The sequence below is a fragment of the Sparus aurata genome, chromosome 20 (genome assembly GCF_900880675.1).
Source record: "Sparus aurata chromosome 20, fSpaAur1.1, whole genome shotgun sequence".
Taxonomy (NCBI): domain Eukaryota; kingdom Metazoa; phylum Chordata; class Actinopteri; order Spariformes; family Sparidae; genus Sparus; species Sparus aurata.
The window spans coordinates 12,244,879-12,265,956 of record NC_044206.1 but is presented as its reverse complement, the minus strand read 5'-3'; the positions used below and the strand labels follow the sequence as shown (position 1 = coordinate 12,265,956).

The following is a 21,078-nucleotide window of genomic DNA, read 5'->3' as shown; positions in this document are numbered from 1 at the left end:
TGTTGAGGGATGAGCTACGGGCAGCTGCTCGGATAGTGCCTCACGTAGTATGACATTTTCAACCAGGTCATGAGATGAAATACCTCCGGCCTTCTTTCTCTCCTCCGCCTCCCACTCCTCCATCTCTTTGCGGCTCTCTGACTTTTACAATTTTCACTTGTACATTCTAGTTTCATGTTTATCTTCAGTTCCTGGCATTGCTCTCACAAGTCTGTATTCCTTGCTTTTCATCCAACCATTCTCTTCCTCGGTCGCCATCTATCTCCATTTACCTCTCTGTATCTCAGGCAGATTTATAAGCAGCTCTCCAAAGTGTGTGGCAGATGACGGTCGCGTTTTGATTTGCAAAGTTCAGTGCTGCCATTATATCGTTGCCGTTGCCTAAATTCTGGCTGCGCTATCGATTTGTTGCCTGGCCTCGACAGAAGATCTAACTCCCCTGCACCATATTCAAATGAACGTGGCATGGAATGTGTGTGTGCGTGTGCGTGTGTGCTTAAGCCATGCCTTTCCGGCACTTTCATCCCACAAGCTGCTGCGATTTCTCTCAGTTGTGTCTCTAGCGGGTGTGTGCAACATCTTTCTGATTTGTTGTTCTACATTGGCTCAGCGCAGCCGTGAATCCATGCCGCTTCTCTCAACCTCAGTGGGTGTAAATGTTTGAATTGCACCAACAGACAACAGCTTCTCTGGTGTCTGAGTGTGTGTGCGCGCGTGTGTGTGCGCGCAAGTACAAGACTGTCTCTGTCTCTCGTTCATGTTCAACCCATCTTTCATGCAGAGCGATCTTAGCCACAGAGCTCCATCAGTTCAGCCAGAGGGGTGAATAAGTAACGCTCTGCTAAAACCTCTCTTGGGGAGCTTGCACACACATGCAGGCTCACACTCGTATAAATACACTCTCAAAGAGTCAAGATGTGTATCTGACTGCTAATCGACGTACAGCGCACATTTTAGAGGTGGTGAGGTTTCCACATAGTTAAACACAGACATTTTGTCAATGCAGGATGACCCGAGGTTCACGCAGTGTCGGGCTTTGAGGGGTACAATTCTGTGATAGACGAGCATCTTTTTGGGAATCGAAGGGATAACCAGGCCAATCTGAAGTCCGATGCATTCCCATGTGTGTAATTGCACGTATTGATTTCTTTAAAGAAACTCATCCGATGCTATCATGCACCAGCTGTGTAACTGTGTAAGTGTGTCACTATTTTCATTTGGTTGCTAATTTGGCTAATGTTTGACAGAGATTCAAAATGGCTGCCATGTTTTTTAGAGATTGTGGCAGGGGATTTTCTTTGTTCAGGTCGAATGATTTTTGCTGGACTGGAGGACGACTTGTTGCTTTGTGCCTCATTTTTACTTTTTTTTTTTTTTTTCTGCCCAAAAGTTTGCACTTACATTTCCCGTTCCCTCAGAAGGAGCAGTCAGAGAAACTCTTATGTAACAATTCAAATGTTCTGCTGTAGCCGGGTGAGTCTTTTGTCATATTGGAGGCAGCAGTGGAAGAAAGAGAGCACTTACAGAGAGCAGAAACAAACTTCGGGAGACACTCTGCAAGTAGCTGATGTACAGTATTTTAAAGTTTTCAAGTCGCATAAAGTGCCCACAGTGCATCTGTCTCCAGGGACAAAGATGCTTCCTATCAACATCACATCCCACACCAAACTCCAGTCAAGGCTTTCTGCTTCAGACAGTCACAGGCTAAAAGTGCAGCACTTTGCTTAAGTGTCTTAGAGTGAATGTTTGTTTTCTCAGAGTTTTAGCACCACAATGATTAAAGCATGACGGGGAAGGCTGCAAACTGCTGAGGGGAAAAGAAATAACAGGTGGACTCTCATTTTAAAGGGATTTGGGGCGAGAAAGAACCTGAGTATCTGGGTCAAGGTAGAATCAGCAGGGGCTGAGATCTGAAGTGATTTAGATTCTGCTGCGAGAGTGTATGCGTGACGGGGTGGGGGGAGCACGGGAGTGGCGGATTTTTGGGCTTCTGAATGATTCACAAATGAGATAGTAAATGGGGGTAGGGACTCTGCTGGTGATGGTGAATCACTTTGGAAGCCTGTGTATTTGGCACGGCCTTAACTTCCAGCTTTAAATGATCTACCCCATGTGTGATAATGAATGTTAGTGAAAGGTGGTCACCGCTAAAAACTCTATGGATATATGTGTGGATTTCTTCTGTATCTGCAGTCCAGATGCCTGAATGGCCTTTAAACCACATTTTAAAAGTTATTACTAATGAGTATTGAGTTGTGAGGTATTGACCATGTGGTGTAGCTAATTAATCCATCAAGGACAATTGACTGGAGCTGAGAGCAGCATGTACAGTAGGCAACACACAGCTACCAAGAGCAGGAGGATGGACCCTTGCTGTTTGACACACACACACACACACACACACACACACACACACACACACACACTGCTGTCAGTCTGGCCCGTTCAGCCATCCCTAAAGGGGATACTATCTTTATCTTTGTGCTCTTAGCCTCAGCATCAATTATTCCCTGGCAGACGTTGCTTCGTTAGGGAAGCTCCATTGTTACTGATGCCCAAGTCAGATCCCCCCCCGTGCCTCCAATGTGCTTTTGTGATATTGCGTTATTTTTCGCTCTACTTGAAACACGTTTTTGGCTGCTCACACACAACTTATTGTGTCGTTCAGCGTCGCTCTCCTGTCGTCACTTCAAAAGGCTGCTATTGCTCACTTTAGAGGCGCTGGCCTTGCATGTCAGGGAAGGGGAAGCGGACTGACAGCTGTGCTTAGCCGTGTCTCGTGGGAACAAATTATCGCAGAGGCAGTATGAATGGAAGAGAGGAAAAACGCTATAAAGTGGAAAGGCGGTAGGTGTTTTGTTAGAAAAGAAAGCCAACAGAGGTAGAAAACACATTATATTTATATTCCTTAACCTCTATGCTCCACCTCTCTTCTTTCTCAATGTGAATTTGACATTAAGAGGATATTTAGAAAAGGAGACATCTCACCTTCACCGTCCACTGGTGGCCTCCGGAATCTGTGAATCGAGCGCACCCAGGCGGGCATCTCCTCTTCCCTCTTTAATTTCCCCCCTCTCTGCCTGCTAATGTCCCTCTACTCCTCTTCTTCTGCTTTCACTCCCTGCCTCAAGTATAACATAATTGCATTTTCCAGGCCTGATTTCCATACTAAATATGCATCCCTCCCATCTGCAGGAGAGCCAGCAGCCCGAGCCTGACATCGTTCTGGTTATCATCGAGCAACAGGCTCTCGCACCCTCACTGTACAACCACCAGTGTCATAATTACCCACAGTCAGGGTAGTTACCACATTTTGCTCTGCTAACTTCCAAAAGGGATTAGCATGTCTCCTTTTTTTAAGTTATTCTGAGTGGGGGAAGAAAAAAAAGACAGCCGCTCCATTTGTGAAGTGATCTTTTCTTTCCTTCTTCATTAGTTGCTTATTTATTTACAGTCTCTGTCCCCCAGTATATGTAACTCATTAGCTTTCATCACTATTGATCCACAATTTCTTTCACCATGCCCCTGCTGTGTCTACATATAACGAGTCTACGAGCAGCAGGACCTGGCTAATGAATTACGGATGTTGTACTTGACTGGGGAGTTGTACTTCCAACAGGCCCCCTCCTGACGATTTAATACACTTAATATGAAGCTGCCATGTTGTCTGACGTTACTATGATGAATTCTAGAATTCTATTCGTAAGGTCCGCTGTTGTAGATTTATGCAGTTAACGGGAGCAGCTGCTGCCTACATGCCCTCTTTCTCTTTCGCACTGCATTTCCTAGAAGCCAATTCTCATTAAGTGCCACATCACATCATAACACATGATTTGGAGATAATAGCTAAGTCAGCGAGTCGTCCTCAAAGGAGCTGTATTGTTTTAGCTCCACCAGCGACAGTAGGCATCTGGCATTGCCATAAATTAAATCTTTACCTGTAAAGCATACATGCTTGTTGCCTCTAAGGAAAAGCCGAAAGGATCCCCGCTGTGGGTAGCTGGTCAGACAGTTTTTTTCATGGGTTACTGTGGCGGAAAAAGAACTCTCTGCGTTGTTATCCTGACGGTTCTCTGCCTCGGCTGTCAAAATAGTGGCATTAGGATAGTTTTCATCATAAGCCTCTATTAAAGAACTTATCAGGAGCTGCTCCCACTGGCCTGCAGGCTTCTGCAGAGCTCCTGCTCACTAAGCAAACCTGCAGTCTGTGATAACATGAATATATATACACACACACACACACACACATCCTTGCACACACACACACTCTCTTTTGTTAGAATAGTTCCTCTTTACAAAGATTTGCTTTTCAAGGGCAAAATCACTTCAGCAGCCCATTTGTTATGTTGTCTGCGCTGCAATCAAGCCTGCTGGCAGTCACGCTTCTGTCTAAAACAAAAAACGCTTATACATTATTTAAGTTTCTTATCAGCCACGAGTGTTCATGTGGAGCGCTGTCAACTCTCTTGCGTCAAAATAATGATCACCAGTTGTTTATACATGATACAAAATAGTTTAATAAAAACACTTATTGCAGATTTATTAAGCAGGGAGTGCTGTTCACCTCCTAATTTCTTTTTAGTTGGTATAAAATCTGCCATATAGACAGTATTTTCTCTAAACATCTGCATAATGCTTTCATTACCAGCATCTATTCTTTATCTCTGCGTCACACAGATGGGACTGAAAAGACTGTCAGTGTGTTTGTTGAACAAAAGAAGATTTGAGCACATTCAAGATGCTGATTAATCATTTTGTGTGAGAAACTGTTCTGTCTTTTTAGCCTCAGTTTGCACAGAATAAATGATTTCCATTAGTCAACCCCCCCCAAAAAAACCTTGAAGTCACACAAAATGAAAGTCAAAATGAAGTTAAAAATACAGACAGGAGTTAAACACTGAATGTAGCAATACCCAAAAGAGAAGCTTCACTGTTTATTGAAGAGCCGAACACTGCTGGGAGAAGAGACAATGTCCTTAAAAAAGATAAGTATAACAAGTGTAACCTAGGCCTACATAAACCGTCATGCTAACCCTTGTGAAATCAGTGCTTTATCAATGTGGGCTCCCCGTCTAGAATGATTAGTCACACTGATGAGCTTCCCACAGATCATATGAAAAGAAACTATCCTCCTTTACTGATGTTTGATCCACTTAGCGTGAAGAAAGTTATGGATTTAATTGCGAAAATGAAGAATTCAGCAGCAGGCAATGATGAGATCCGCTCAGCCTGGTAAGGTGTCCTCCAGCTGCTGACAGCAATGCTCATAAAAACAACTCGAGTTTATTGCAAAAATGACATCAAGTCATCAAGTAGCAAACACAAACACAGCAAATGAATGCAAAGCTGTTTGCTGTTTGACATTTTGGGAAATGTGCTTATTTGTTCTCTGGCCGAGAGATATATGAGACAATTTCTACCATTGTCATGTGAATGTCCAATAAATATAAGGCTACAGCTAACGGCTGGTTCAGCAAATTTGACTGAGCATAGTCTGTCCAAAGACAACAAAAGTACATCAAAAGATTTATTGGCTTTGGATGGGTAGTGGTTTCCTCCTGTATCGAGTCTTTATGCTAATCAGTTGCTGGCTCTAGTTTCAAATTTAGTGTGCAGGCTCCTCTTACTCTCAGCAAGACAGCCAATATGTGTCTTCCCACAGATCCCACAGTGCAAGTGCATGTCTTTTTTTTTTATCATAAAAACAGAAAAGGTGCTAAATAGATACTGTGATACACAAACATTCCCTGCTCAGACCTGTAAGCGCCAGACCAGGGCGTGCTTTGCTTTTTTGGGGGGGTCCATAATGAGAAGGGCGAAAAAATAGAGCTTTCAGACAGAGGGTGAACGGAGGAGCCGGCAGTTTGATCAAAAGTAATGTGTTTTTTGATCATTAAAGCTTGAAAAAAAATAAAATAAAAAGTATGAGCTATTGCCTCACTATAATTATGGCGACTCCACAAAGAAAAAGTAAACAGATTTGTTTCAGCTCCTGTGAGTCTAATTTTATAAAATTACTATTCTTGGTTTTCTTCAAAATCCTTGCCTTGCCTCGAAGATATTGTTCTGAACTGCTGAGAGTGATATATTCGTGTGTTTTAACCTTTTCCTCAGATGAGCAGTAAGCGCTCCAGCAGTTTCCGACGGGCCATTGCCAATGGCCGCCGCACACTGCAGAGGGAGATCCTGCTGGACGAGACGGGGCTGGGCCTGTACAAACGCTTTGTTCGCTATGTGGCCTACGAGATCCTGCCCTGCGAGACGGACAGGCGCTGGTACTTCCACCAGAACCGCCTCTGTCCCCCACCTGTCTTCATCGCCATCGTAACCATCGTGCAGGTGAGATTTAGGAGGTTATGTTTGGGCCTGCTATATTTAACTTGAGTATGTGTTACTAAACCACAGCACTGACTTAAGGCTGTTCTGTTGGCTCAGTCGTTCGCTTCATACCCACTGAAAAGATTTTCTGCCTTTGATCACACGCTTTTAGTGTGAGCTTGATATGAGCTGGTAACCCATTTGGGAGTCAGGAGCTTAGTGGGTGCATTTAATAACATTCCTCCGAGCTGTCCCCTCAGACAGCCTCCATTTTCAGACCCCGATTTTTGGGAGTGGGAAACCAGGTCAGTGAGCACCCTGGCCTCCACGGTGGCATTAAATGACCTATTATGTTAATTTAAAAAAAAAAAAAAGAAAGGAAGCCACTAACACAAAACGCCCTCACAGACCACTGTTGAATGGTTGGGGATTAAGTGGCGAAAATAACCTCCAGCTTCTTAACAAAACTTCAACCTTTTCCTCCTGAAATCATCATAATTCTGAGGAAAGAAAGCCAAGTGCTCTCATAATGCCTCCGCATGGCACTGAATGGTCTGTAATGACAATGAGGATGTGATAATAACGGTTCACATTCATTTTAATTCACGGAGACAATGAGTCATTATTCTATGAAAAGAAATTAATGGAATTGAACCAGATGTGGCGGGGGGGTTTCTGCAGCACTAATTGTCTCCACAAGTCTAATAAGCATCAGCTGAGGAATAGAGAAAAAAAAGAAAATATCGTGCATCTTTTATTAAGCACAATGGGTTTTGTTTGCAACACATTTCCCACCTTTGTACCAGCAGTCTGCGGAGGAAGCCTGTAATAGGTATGTCAGCAAGAACTGACAGTTTCGTGTTGATTTTTGTGTCTGTTGCAGATTATCGTGTTCATGTGCTATGGCATCATGCTAAACAAGTGGGTACTGCAGACCTATCAGCCTGACTTCATGAAGAGCCCTCTGGTCTACCATCCCGGCCACCGAGCGCAAGTGTGGCGCTTCTTCAGCTACATGTTCATGCACGTTGGGTACGAGCCTCCACTCTGCCGCATGTTCATTTCTGCCAGCTTGGTTCGATTGATATTTGGCTGCTTCTTCCAGATGTTGCACTGCGGCAGGAGGACCAAATGTTATATGCTGTCATTGAATCTTGTGTTCTTTCTTTGCTGTCTCCGCAGTTTGGAACAGCTGGGGTTCAATGCTTTACTGCAGTTGATGATTGGCGTTCCTTTGGAGATGGTCCACGGCATCTTACGAATAAGTCTCCTTTACATGGCTGGAGTGCTTGCTGGTGAGTGTCTTAGAATGTAGCATTATTATGTAAAGCAGTGGTTCCTAAAGTGAGAGCCTCAAGACATAATTAATTTCCGTTCGTTTTAGCCGTTTTAGCTTTTTTAATAGTATTGCCTCTTAAAAAAGGATTCAACATTTAGAAGCTTTGCACAAAAGCTTTTCATATTGCTTTATTTGTTTGTTGGTAATGTCATTATTTATCAAGATAAAGGTCTTGTGTTGCATTTCACATTTGCTGCACAATAGCATCCACTGCACTTCCAGTGAGACTGAATTAGTTTAGCATCTTGTCCCAAAGTTGACATCCATGAGTCAGCCAGTTTGATGGTTTTGACAAATCCGACCCAGCTGGTGGCCCAGGCCTTTGAAAAGAAGAGTTACCAAACTGAATGCAGCGGAGTGACTCACTGTGCCCAGAGGTCTGGCTGCAGCACTCGAGTCTTTGTTGACATGAAACCTCATTAACTTTCATCCTCCTCTGAGCCAGTTTGCAGATTGGAAATTTTAAATCCACGCTGATTGCTGTATGTGGTTCCTCACTGCAGTTTTTTTTTTTTTTTTTTTTTTTGGCATTAATGCGTATTTTTAGAAGTCATATCAGCACAGCTGCATAAACCTCTTCTCCCTTTCATCTTCACTGGGAACAATTCCTGTCTTGGATCTCGTAAATCTCCTGCTAACTATTATTTGATTACTGTCGAGAGCAATAGCCTGATTCAAAGGGAGTTATATTCATTCATTTCCAGTAACATGATTTTTAGGCCTTCTTTTCTATGTGAGTAAAAATTCTTTATTTTTATTTTCCTGGCTTCTTTCTGCTCGTATAGTAATAAAATGGAGTTAAAGCGGCTCAAAACTCCTCGTTCGCTGTAAAAGATAGAGCCTCAATCCCCCTATCCAAGCATACACACTCTTAACACTCATGAATTATTGTAACTTTGATTTATTTTAGCCATGATGACAGAGAGAGGGAGAGCAAGCAAGCGAGCATGGGAAAAGTGGGAGAATAATGCACGGTAACTCTCTGGGGAATTAGCCTAAGTGCAGTTTGAGATGCTGTTTGGAGATTTAAGCTGCATCCTGAATTAGAAAGCAGGAGAAAGCAGCAAGGAGGAGATGGTGATATTTGTGCCCCCAGAGCCCAGACTCGTACTGCATTCATTAGAAATTTCTCTGCTCGAGTTACATTGTGGAGATGAAAAATGTAATTGCTGTAGTACACGGTGAAGCTGTGTGTAACTGTCTGGAATTAAATTTGAATTTTACTGCTTTTAATTTTCAAGGCAGTATAGCACAACATAAACTATATCTGGTAGATTTTGAGTTTCAGCTCTTCAGCCGAGTCTTTTTCCTCATTCGTCAAACTGAACAGCGAGGAAGAGCTGAGTTGTCTGGTGCTTGCAAGATGATGAACAGCTTTTTAAAAAAAAATAATTTCACTGTCTCTTGATGGATGGTTGGTGGGGTTTAAATTGGAGCAGCGCTGGCACAACATTTAGAAAGCAGGTTGGGAAATGAATCTGGAATTGTGTATTTGTGATTCTTCTGTGTTTTGGAGGAGTCAGTAGGTGTTAATGACACTCTCAGGGTTAATGACAAGAGGCAAGTTCTCTCAGTCTGGTGTAAAGAGACAGTGCCGCTGCCTCAAGGCGAGACGTCAGACAGCAGGCATCTTCAAAAAGACACAGAATATCTGTAGCCCTGAATGGGCAGAGAGCCGTAACGTCACCTTCAATGGCCACTGCATATATAGAATCACCATTCAAATCTAAAAGTTTGGTGACTTTGCCCCCAAAATAAGCGGGTTATTTTCGAATAGCATGTGCAAGGTTTCACAACACCAGCTTTCTTTAGGGTTTAATCCAGAGTGTCGTGATGTTACACTGGCAGCTTGAGTTTAATGTCTAATAATGAGTAACCTCACTTGTTATTAACACTTTAGCATGCTATTAAGCTATACGTAAAAAATGCTGAACGTGATGAACATTATACCTGCTAAATGTCATGTTAGCATGATCACTGCGGACAAGTTTGCATGCTTATTTTAGCATTTATCTCACTGAGTCGCTAGCATGGCTGTAGTAAAGTCCTAATGTTACTGTGGTTGTTTTTAACAGATGCTGCAATGTAGATGTACTGTAACTAAGATTTTATGCACTCATTTTTATGTTTGCACATGTCATTTTGGTTTGAAGTGGCTTTAAAGTGTACATTGCACACATATACAGGATACACATAATATAGGATCCATTTATCCTTTTTCTGATCTTCTTAATATGTGTGTCTGAGTTTGTGTGCAGGCAACACTGCTTCACATATTGCATTTTCCCAGTATTCCCTCAGTCTCTCTAAACGCCGGATCGCCGGTGGATGTTAGGAAATGCCCGGCGCTTTCGATTACTCAGTGAAAGTCTTGATTTTGTTTTTTTCCTCCTCCTTCCCCATTTTGTTGCCTGTGGCTGTCTCATGTTTATATTCATGCAGTTTTATTCTCGCTCATGAGTTCAATCATGTTGGCTGTTGCTATCAGCACTTATACGCATGTTGCTTGTTATTTTTGTGCGGCAGCGGGGCTTTCAGGTTATAGCTGCACTCGCTGTGTTGCATTTATGGAGCAACTCGCTGCAGGTAGTGCACTTTTATGTGTGACTTAACACACTGCACAAATGTCTGCACCGCGGGGCAGCTTTCAACGCCAAAAGAAAAAGGCTTTATTCTTTCTGAATATTCCTCAATTACAGCAAAAGTTTAGAAATGTTACTTACAAATATGCATATGTCACATGCACGATCACATCTCTGCAGTTGTTATCCTGAAAATAGTAATTACTGCAGTTTAAAAACACGATAAATAAGCTTCATAAAGTACAAGGATTCAATCTAGGTAGGTCACATAGTGGTATGTACTCATCTGTAAACCTTGGACATGACCTAATATTAACTCTGGTCTTGACTATAGTGCACCCTCTGAAAATAAAGTATGACATTGCACATTCTGTCCTTGGATGTGTGCTGACAAAAGGAACAATTGAGTAATTATTTTCTGACAGTGCTGTTCTGACGCTGGTGCTTGTCCTTGCTCACTTTGCATCCACTCAGTATTCCTTCATGGCTCTGCTCTGCCTCACTAACAGTAACTGGAGAGCTCCAGTTGAATTTCATCTTTCCAAATATGAACAGTCAGAATTGCAGACCATATTGAGTGGATGAATATAAATGTTGAGTCATATTCAATATTTCCATCCAACTTCCACATTAAAGAAAAGAAGCAGGGACTTTTGTTTCCCCCATCTTCTGTATTTTTTCCCCTTCAATCTCTTCCGGGGCTCCTTCCCTTGGGCCTTCAGCTCCTTCAGCTTCTTCATGTGCTCCAGGACATCAACAGGTGCCAGAACACCATGTTTTTCCTTGTAGCACTGTGTGAGCCTCAGGGTGTCTACCTCCCTTAACACCTTACATTTGAGACCATCCAAATCCTCCAGCAGCCTCTCACAACATCAAGACCGATTCTGCCATCTCACCGTGTCCCCGCTCAACCCAGATATCAGTGTGTGGATGAGGTTTGGTGTTTTGTTTTTTGCGTTTGCTGCCTGTCAGAGTTGTTCTGCAATTCTTCAGTGTGACAAGCAAAGACTTGGGGCAAAGCTTTCACTGTGAGTCATCTGATTTTTTTTTTTGCTGAGAAATCAACAAATTCTGGTGGAAAACCAGAAACTGGTTCTCACATTTGGCTGTAAAGGAAACGTTGTAATCAAGCATGAAGGAAATGTTAAAGACCTAATTTAGAGGGATCAAACATGTCGGTGTGTGTCCTGCGTTCTGTGCCCTCTTTTCTGTTTGCAGTTGCAGAAAAATAATCTTTTAGCCCTGGTTGAAGCCAGTATCTCTTGGGTTGTACATCTGTTTGTCCCATTCTTGTGAACGCAATATCTCAGGAATGCTTTGAGGGTGAATACACAGCATGTTCTTTTACTGCAATCACATACGTCAATATCTTTGATCTTGCCAAGAACTTCACATATTACTTTTATTCAATTCCTATTCAAAGTCTTCACTGCATACTTTATGTGAGTCCTGATAGATGTGGGCGCCAGCTGCAACGTGACTGGTGTACGAAGGCATACAACTGCGTGGCTGTAAATCTAGTTTCAAAATCTCTTAATTGGATTTGTTTTGGTTTTGTTATTTATTTATGTTTGTTTATATTTAATGGGGACAAAGTATGCAAAGAATATTCTCTGAGTCGGCTAATGCCTCATATCGTGGCATTTCATTTCCAATGCTTGTCCCCAGATGGGCTTTAAAAAAAAATAAACATATGCATAGTGTAATAAAAAATATAATCAAAATGCAATAAAATACATATGCTAATATACCAAACAGACAACAAGTAAAAGACATATGAATGGTAATAAAAGTGCAATAAAAAAAGAATACAAGTTCATGAGGACAGACGCCTCATCTCACCTCTGGCAACGAGCCTGATGATTCTTTGGAAACTGTTTAAGAGTGCATTTACTGTGCTGAGATACGTTCTGTTACGTACTCTATACTTCTACTCCACTGCTTCACTGTAATTTTGTAATTGCTATAGTTATTAGGTACTTTTGAGGTTCAAATTTAACATGAAAACATGTGATCAGAATATGAAATACCGTATGATACAGTGTTATAGATTAAATCTTGTACATGTGATGTACAAGAAGTTAAACTTGGCTCCACTTCAAGCAGCTACATTATTAAAGTACTGATTACATATTAATTCATGATAATGGGCTAATCATTATTACCTCTAATTTAACACTAACTAATAATGGGCCATTATCCATAATGAGTGCTTTTACTTTTCATAATTCAATTAAAATTCAATTTGTGCTAATTAGAATTGTAACTAATAATTATTTCCAGTATTACTTAATCCGACAATTATTAATTTCATTGTTAATGAGCATGATATTTACCCATCACACCCTCTCTTAGCTCTTCTCATGTATTATTACACTTAACCAAAAGATCTCCACTTTACAGTAATGTTTGGTAAAGACAAAGACATTTCAGAAGCTGGCGGGAGAGAATATTTTTGTGAATGCCTCGTCCACCAATGTCCCTGGACAAATTAAGGTTAAAGATATTCCTGCATATGCACTTGAGTTACTGAACAGGAAACCCTTAGAGGTTTCACTGTGTCACTGAGCACCACAAGAGCAGGCAGATTGATTCTCCAACCTCTGAGGGAGAAAATTATGCAGGAAGATGTTCTCCCTCTTGTGTCCAGGAGCCTGTTAACAGAACATTACCTGTTAACTATAATAAACTGGCCAACCACTGTTCTTGGTGCTTATTGGTGTCTTCAGTCAAGAGGAGACGTGTGGCCTGGTGTCATTTGAGGCCTGTTGGGAAATATGACTCTCTTTGTTGTGAGCCAGTTGATGCTGTCATTACTTCAAAGCACCATGCAAAGCCACATGTTATGTTTAATCCTTCAGTGGTTGATTAACATTGTCAACTCTCGACCTTAAGACTTGCTGTACCGTTGGTCCTAATTTACCCTGATGACTGTTTGGACTCATGCTAATAAAAGCCGATCTAGTCTGTTAATAACATTCCCAGGTTCTCTGTTATATAACTCATTGATGCTTTAAAGCACACTGCACATATTTATGCAGTGTAAATATGATTTTATATGCTGCCAGTGAGTAGAGGGCCTTGGTGCATGGCCAAGAGTGACTTTGTCCATCATCCATTTTGCTAATGTTTGATGTTTGGTCAAAGCACACAAGCAGCAACTTCTTCTATTCCATGGAAAACCCCAAAGGCCTAAAAAATACAGCTCGGGGATCGAATCTATGAATTAAATGAACAAATTTGATTGAGTTATTAAAAAAACTAGAATAGAGTTTTCCTACTTTGATGTTAGATTTCCAAACTGCTAACAGATTCACTTTATAGGTCTTCTTCACAGTCGAATGTTGATTATTTCTATTGATATGTTTTTGTTCTTTCTTGTCTGTGTGTTGAAGAGGGACAACACTATATAGGTTTATTTCAGTAGTTTAGTAGTAGAAGCAGTATTTGACCAAAAAAAAATTGACCCAAGGTTCACCTATTATCATTTTCCAGAACTTTTAACTGCAGTTCATGGTCTTTCTAACACGAACACTCTGAAAACTCTGTTAAACTCAAAATAAATTTATAAGAAGACTTGAGTTGGATTGTTTTTTTTAGTGGGTTATGAAACTTCCTGATGCTTTTATAGTATATTAAACTTTAACTTCAAAAGCTAATTCACAGCGGTGCTCCGGAAAGTTAGAATGCGAACCGTGGGATTTTTGGGGAAAAAAGAAGTTGAATCAGACAAACCGATACTGCCGCACCTTCAGATTCCATCGGCAACCGAACTCCGTTAATGAGGAAGAGATGAAGGTAAAGAGATAAGGAAGAGAGAGGAAGCACCGGAGAACAAAAGGGTGAAATAAACAACTCCCAGTGCCAGAGGGGTGTGACTCGGTCCCTGGATCTCACACTTTGAGTCTCACTTATGTCGAGCAGTGGTGTAAAGATATTCAGAAATGCGCTGATTTGATTGGTTGGAGTCTGGGACGGTTTGTGGGGAGCAGGAGGTGTTTTTAGGACTATATGTGCTGTGGTGTCGTCTTTGTGTTGCTATTGTCAGTTAAACACCAATTATTTCCTGCTCAATTTTACTTAGGTGGGCCAGGTTCCCTGTCTATTAGCTAACTTTAGCTTTGGAGCGCTTTATGTCCAAAAACCATGGTGTTGCGCACAGTGCTGAAGAGTCTGCTCCTGTGTTTCTGATGTACTCCCCTGGTGCTGAGCTGAACTGAGGAGGCAGGGTGACCTTGGTGCTTTGCAGAGGCTGCCAGCGTGATTATGGTAATTCCTACCCCCCATCCTCCATCCCACCCCACAGTCAACTCTTCCTAGGTGACACCAAGCTCACTTCCCCTACAACCGCCCCCCCTACAGCCTTGCTGATAACAACACCAAGGATGATGAATATTTCTACTATATAGTGCTGCCTAATTGGAGGTAGCCCATTTGTGTGCAGCGCGCCCGCTGTGTTTATGGGTGTCCGTTTGCATCTGTGAAGCCAGTCCTGGACAGCAATATTTGTCAGGCACTCTGTTGGATTAGAGATGAGGCTATTCCTCTGTTCAGTCTATATTACATTTAGTTAGTGGTTAGTTTCAAGGTCCTTCGAAGATGAAGCACATCACCCACGCTGTACCCATCTCCGTGGCTTAATAACCTTAGCACAAGTGATTTCATGCTTTTTTTACTGAAGAATTTTGAGCAATTTCCAACCAAGGTCAGCCATTGTGCTTGTAGGCTGAAAGGTGTCGTGAGTGATAACCGCTTTGGTCGTGACGAAATGTTATGTTCTTTGTATATTACAGCTCTTCTTACAGCATATACAACTTCCGGAGCATTTTTGGACGTACACACGCTGATCTCTAAATTTTCTCTCATTGCCTCGTCAGTTAAAGGCAGGCTCATATGCCCACACACACTCTTCCAGATCAGATATGATTATGCTTTTTCTGCTCGTGGTTGGAGCTGTGCTGAGCGGTTTCCTCTCAGCAGCTCCGAGGATGTGACTTGTAGAGACTATTGATTTTTCCTGATCCCCCTTGAGCTCTGGGGGAGTATAAATATTATCATATTTTTTTCCCGTGTGGCAAATTTGGACGGGGCAGAAAAGTGTTGGAATAAACAGAATCAATCTCTAAGGAATCCAAGGGCAAGGTGTGTTTACAGTGGCAGTGTTGGCACACGGTGAAACTGATGAATCACATCCATCCCTCCAGTCTTTGATGGGTTTGGAAGGATGGGCCTGTCATGGTAACTACTGTTGACTTTTTTAGAAATAATTGCATTAGATTATATTATTTTCATTTTAGGACAAATGTGTGCCAGTAATACAATGAAGATATAATAGCATAATATTGCAAATTCTTATGAATATTCAGATATAGGAGTTGGAACCTGAAAATTATTTTAGAATATCCTAAATCAGTAACATATATGTAAAATTTGGATCAAACACATACAACCAAAACAATGGATAAAATGAACTCTCGGACTCTGTGAACAAAAACTACACCTAAATAAACATTAAACATTTGGTACATGTACATTAGTGTATAATCGCAAGTATTGTTGTGTTTTCATTAGAATGAGCCTTTTAAATCTACAGATGGAGCAGGTTCTCCTCCACGCAGTCCTCCATGTTTCACTGCCATGTTTCTTGTAACCCAGAGCAGAAAAAACAAACACTGGCTCTAAACAGGGCCTTTTGCATTTGTTTTTTTTGCCCTTTTTGCTTATTATTTGCAGTCACTGTATCGGAGGGAGACATGTGCTGCGTTCAGTTGGTGCCAATCTGCAACCACACTGCGAGATGCCAGTAAATGCTACACACTGGTCCGTTGACAGCTAGTTTTCTGCCAATCGATTTTATGCCACTTCTAGTTGGGTAGCATCCAAGGTCATGTCCATTTATTGATAAGTCGATAAAATAAGATATGTACGATGTTGTATAACAGGACTATTCAACTATTTGAAAAGTGCCGAGGGGCCTACTATTTACATTTCCTATGTCTGACTTTTGAAGCTAGGAATTTGAATATGTTAAAAAGATGAACTTATTTTTTCTATGCTTTATTTATTATTTTTTACAGTTGGAAAAGAAACCTTCTGCGTACAAAGTACAGGAGAAAAAAATCAATACTACTTTTTTACCTTTGAAGTAGGTTTGACTCTCTTCAGTTTGACTCTCCTGAGTTCCCTCTGCTTAAACAGCCAACTTTTTAATCTAATAGGAGCTTTCTGTGCTTGGCAACAGACAGTCCTAATGAATAGGCCGATTAGCCTACTAATAAAAAGATCAAAGGGCCTGAGTGAAGTTGTTAAAGGGAAGCATTCAGCCCACCGGTTGAATAGATGCATGATAGGATATGTACAATACCCTGATACTCTTATCGTGACAGGCGTAGGCATTAGCGCTGGAGCTGTTTTTTTTAATTTTTATTTATGTATACAAGAGATTCTTATTTATGTTATGTCCTGACTCTGGATGTGTGCCTCCCTATTGAAGTTTTCCTTCTAATGATCTGGGTCGACTGCAGCGTAGGAGCGCAGGTGAGCTGTGTTTTGTCGCTTTGAGGATGCTGACAGTTTGGATGCTCCTCCGCAGCTCGAAACTGCGGATGAATAAAACTTTGCAGGCTGCGACATTCCCTTTACATCATCTTAGGGGTTTCTTCCCTCCCGCCCACGCTCCACCAGGGCACGAGGAGATGGATGAAGATGTAAGATTGGATAAGGACTGATTGCGCGTCATGCTGCTCCACTTTAAGGAAAGCATCAGTGACAGGGATGATATTTCCCTTATCTCTTTCTGTCTAGATGACACAGAGGAGTCCATCTCCTTCCCAGGTGGAAAATATCTTTAATAAAGCTCCCTCAGTCTGACAGCCCTATTATAGTTGAAATGAGGATTTCAGTGGACGCCAGTCTATTAAATGACATTTTAAGCCATGAGCTTTTCAAATAGACTGTAGAGTAGACAAAAGACTGTATGACAGACGATCTTCCTCCAGCTGGGTCGCCCTGACATTTACTTATATTTACTTCAGTCACCAGTAAAACTGCGTCGGCTCATCCACCAAAACTAATATAAGTTGCCATCCAAAATCAAATATCATTCCCTTGAAGTTCACGCAGGGCTAGTGCTAAAATAATTAATCAATTGATTCTTTTTTTTTAATAAAAGTATGAATTTATGTTATGCCTGTATGACAAAAAACAACTCTTAAACATGAGCATCTTCCTCAAAAATCCAGGATTATCGGGCGATAATGGGCATTTCTCAATATTTAGGGTGTGTTTTATGGTGCAGTATGAATGGTGCTTCCCCTTGGTCAGGGTGGAGTCAATTCTGAGCTCCAAAGGAGGAAAAACAACCCCAGACTTGGATATTCCCACCACCATATTTAACTGTGGGTTTGAACCACTATGGTATCATTCACTCTCTTATTCGTCTCCACACGTACACCCTTCTGCTACTGCCATAAATCTAAAACTTGGATTCAACAATGAAAAGGACTTTTCTTTTCCAATGATTCTATTTGAAGTGTTTGGCCTTGTTTCATCTCACAACAAGGGTTTCTAAGTTGGGAAACTAAGCTTGATGAATTGATCCTGTAATGGTGTGGTCTCTTTGGGTCTGCCTGACTGTGCTTTCAATGTAACTGATCCAGTTTCTGGAAAGCATTTTGGACGCAATTACAAAAGGACCAAATTACCAGTGACCACTGTTTGTTACTGAGAAAAGCCCCTCTTGCTTTGAATAACAATTTGAATTTCTGACAATTTGATTTACTTTCTTGATTTACCTGATGTTCATCCTTGTCTGTTCTCTGCGTATCTTTAGCTTGAATCAAACAACAATTACAGCAAAATGGTAAAAACAGCTGCATCATGATCAGCTAACTTAACAGAAACTATCTTTTCTTTTGTAATTTATGAGCAGAATCTTGAAAATATTACAGATTTAAAAAAAAAAAAAAAAAGAAAAACGTAGTCCTGATTGCATTAATGCACTTTTAGTTTGTCGTCTGTAGCACTGTTCCCCATGCACTCACTCTTCCACTCTTTCCATCAGTCTCCCTCTCTTCTTTTTTGTGCTTAGTAAATAAATCTGATCAGGCATTTCCCCAGTTTATTAGCCAACAGAGGCAGCGCTGTGACTACAGGAGTGCTGACTGCAGCACATCTCTGTGCAGGGCCAAAAGATTTAATGCACACAGGATAGATCTGTCTGAGGCGGCTGCACAAATAAAGCGAGCCAAACCTAAAAGGCAACAATCGCACAGCATCAACGGGTCGAGCTTTTCCTTACTGACACTTTCATCTGGGTTTTCTAGTTGAATATTTTATGTTTTTTTATGAAAATGTACAGTTTGAAGACAAAAAGTATTTCCTGTCTCATAATGTAACGTGCCAAATTACATTTTTCCCTCTGTCTAGGTCTTCACTCAAAGCTTATATCAATATATTGACTGAATAAATGAATAACAGGGCCGTACTGGGTGCCAGACTTGCTCATATCCAATACCGACCAAATCACTTGAATAAATAAGCACACATTGTCCTTTGATTGTCCTCTCCTGAGTAATTAATTGGCATCTCAATGCCTATTAATGTTCTCATACATCCTTTAAGTTTCCAGAAAACGCATTCTGGTAGATATCTTAGAAATAAATAATCAGATATATTTTACTTCCTTGATTATGTCTTCTGTCTAACACATTTCACCGTGGCATCTGTGCTTTAAAGCAGCTCTAGTCAATATTTTCATATTAACAGTGGCTCAGATGAGTGTAAAATGTGAAATGACTTGCAAATAGTGACCTTGTATTGTTTTCCAGCCCACAGCTTCACTGTTAGGGTCAAGTATCATCGCTCTCTTCAGCTTTCTTTACAGATGCAGCAAGCAGCTTTTTATAAAGTGATAAAACCCTGACAAACCCACTGTACGCTACCTTTCCAGGATCGAACGACAGCAGACTGTCTTTTCCTCGCGAACACTGCAGAGCATTTAGCTTGAGCCAAATATTTCCCTCATGAGTTGATGAAAAACCAAACAGTTCTAACAAGAGAGAGAATATTGGATTTACATTTGCCTGAAGCACGACTCATGAGTGCTGATATTTTTCTCTCAGCTAAATTTGTTAATAGTCAAAATCTTCTCCATATCAACTTTATAAACTGAGTGCATGTCAGGGTTGTTACGCTGCCCACCAGAAAATCAATAAATGATAGGACAAGTTATGAATATGAAAACATGGACCAGGCAAATCTGTATCAACATGAATGCTATTTTTGTCAGAAACAGGGATGGAAGAGTTATGACATGCAACCAAGGTTACATATCAAACCGATGTGTATCATTTAATAGTATATACTCACTAACATCTATTCGACAAAATGTGATCATTAAAAGCCGACATCAGTCACACATATAGATATTCATTAGTCACAGTGGATAGCAACCCACTTATTTAAACTCTAGAAAGCAGACAGTGGAAAGTGTCAGGTTTGAAAGTGTTTGAGATTAGAGGATTTCTCTTATTGCAACATTTACTGTTCTCTGGCGCAGCCTCCGCTGGAGTGGCTACACGGAGGCCCAGCCTCAGGCACTGTCAAACCCTGGCCTTGGATCAGCTTACCATCCTCTGCCTGCACCTTATCCCGGAGAGACTGAAACACACAAAGTTGACCCATAGCTTAAGGGCAGCCTGGAGTAACGGTAATGTTGTAGAAAGTATGGTATGACAGAGGCTCGGTTCTCTGAGCTGCAGCGGGGATTATACTGCGGTAGAGTATAGTCCTGAGTGTGTCGCTGACTTCTACTCTATGCAAAATACATCATTTTTACTGTCTACACTGCAGTGCACTTGTGGATGTTGAGACCTCACAAAAAGATTTGAGGATGTTGATGATGACTTCGGATTGGCAACAATAAATAATCTGTCCGTTAGAGGGAATGTGTCAAATTGGCACTGGAATAATCGTTCACCTCACGTCTCAGCTCTTGCTGAGTGCGAGAATCCTAAATCTTAAATCCCCCCTAAGCAGGCGAGCCCACATGACAGCCTGTTTAATATTCATACTGTATTTGGGCGCCTCTCACCAAAGCAGAGCGAAGCAGGAGGAGCGAGCAGTTTGTTTCCTCTCCGTAGCGCCGGTGTCGTCTTCTGATCCGGAGGTCTCAGGTTGTCTTCTCTCCTTCACCCACAGATGCTGGTGTCACATCCCTGGCAAGTGTCTCCTATGAAGAGGTGGTCCGGGATGGTGTTAACAGTCATGTTAGAAAAACAGCCCACCTCGCTGCTCTAAAAGCTGAACAACATTTTTGTAGTTACTGTGTGTAATGTGAACGAGGTCGAGCTGTAACTTCATTTTTAACTTATTGTTTGGATTTTTACAGCCTGCAACTTCTCTGTTTTGATTCACCTCTAATGCTCTCCTGGCTCACAGTCAGCTGTTTTAAGCGGAAAAAAAAAGACTCTCTAAAGATTCACTCCAAAAGGTAGCCAGACAAATAAAGTGAAAGTTGGAAACTAACTGGTGAAGACAGTGAGACATTTAGCAGTCAAAGAGACAGATATTTACCTCAGGAATTCACCGAGAGGAAAAGAGAGCTTAAAGGGGAGTGAATATTAGACTTTAATTCACCAGGGGGGCCAAAAATGCAGCTCCAAGTGAATGCTAATGGTGCTCCTTTTCTGCTGGATGTTTAAATGGGCAAAAAGAGGGGATTAATATTCATTTCACTTTGCTCATGCAGTGAAATAAATTAATAAAATTCTATTAATTGTACTGAATCTTTAAGAGCAGTAAAAGACGAAAATTTTACCAAAATCACAATATTACCCA

General features: G+C 41.3%; 1 protein-coding gene across 2 annotated transcripts in view; it reads left to right on the top strand.

The window, feature by feature from the left end:
- The window catches only part of rhbdl1 (rhomboid, veinlet-like 1 (Drosophila)), a 45,601-nt gene that overhangs the window by 9,380 nt on the left and 15,143 nt on the right, over positions 1–21,078 (top strand). For both annotated transcript variants that reach the window (XM_030400268.1, XM_030400267.1), the window contains exons 3-5: positions 6,115–6,339; positions 7,202–7,350; positions 7,501–7,613. In XM_030400268.1, the coding sequence (XP_030256128.1) occupies positions 6,115–6,339; positions 7,202–7,350; positions 7,501–7,613 (487 nt within the window). The remainder of the gene's footprint in view (positions 1–6,114; positions 6,340–7,201; positions 7,351–7,500; positions 7,614–21,078) is intronic.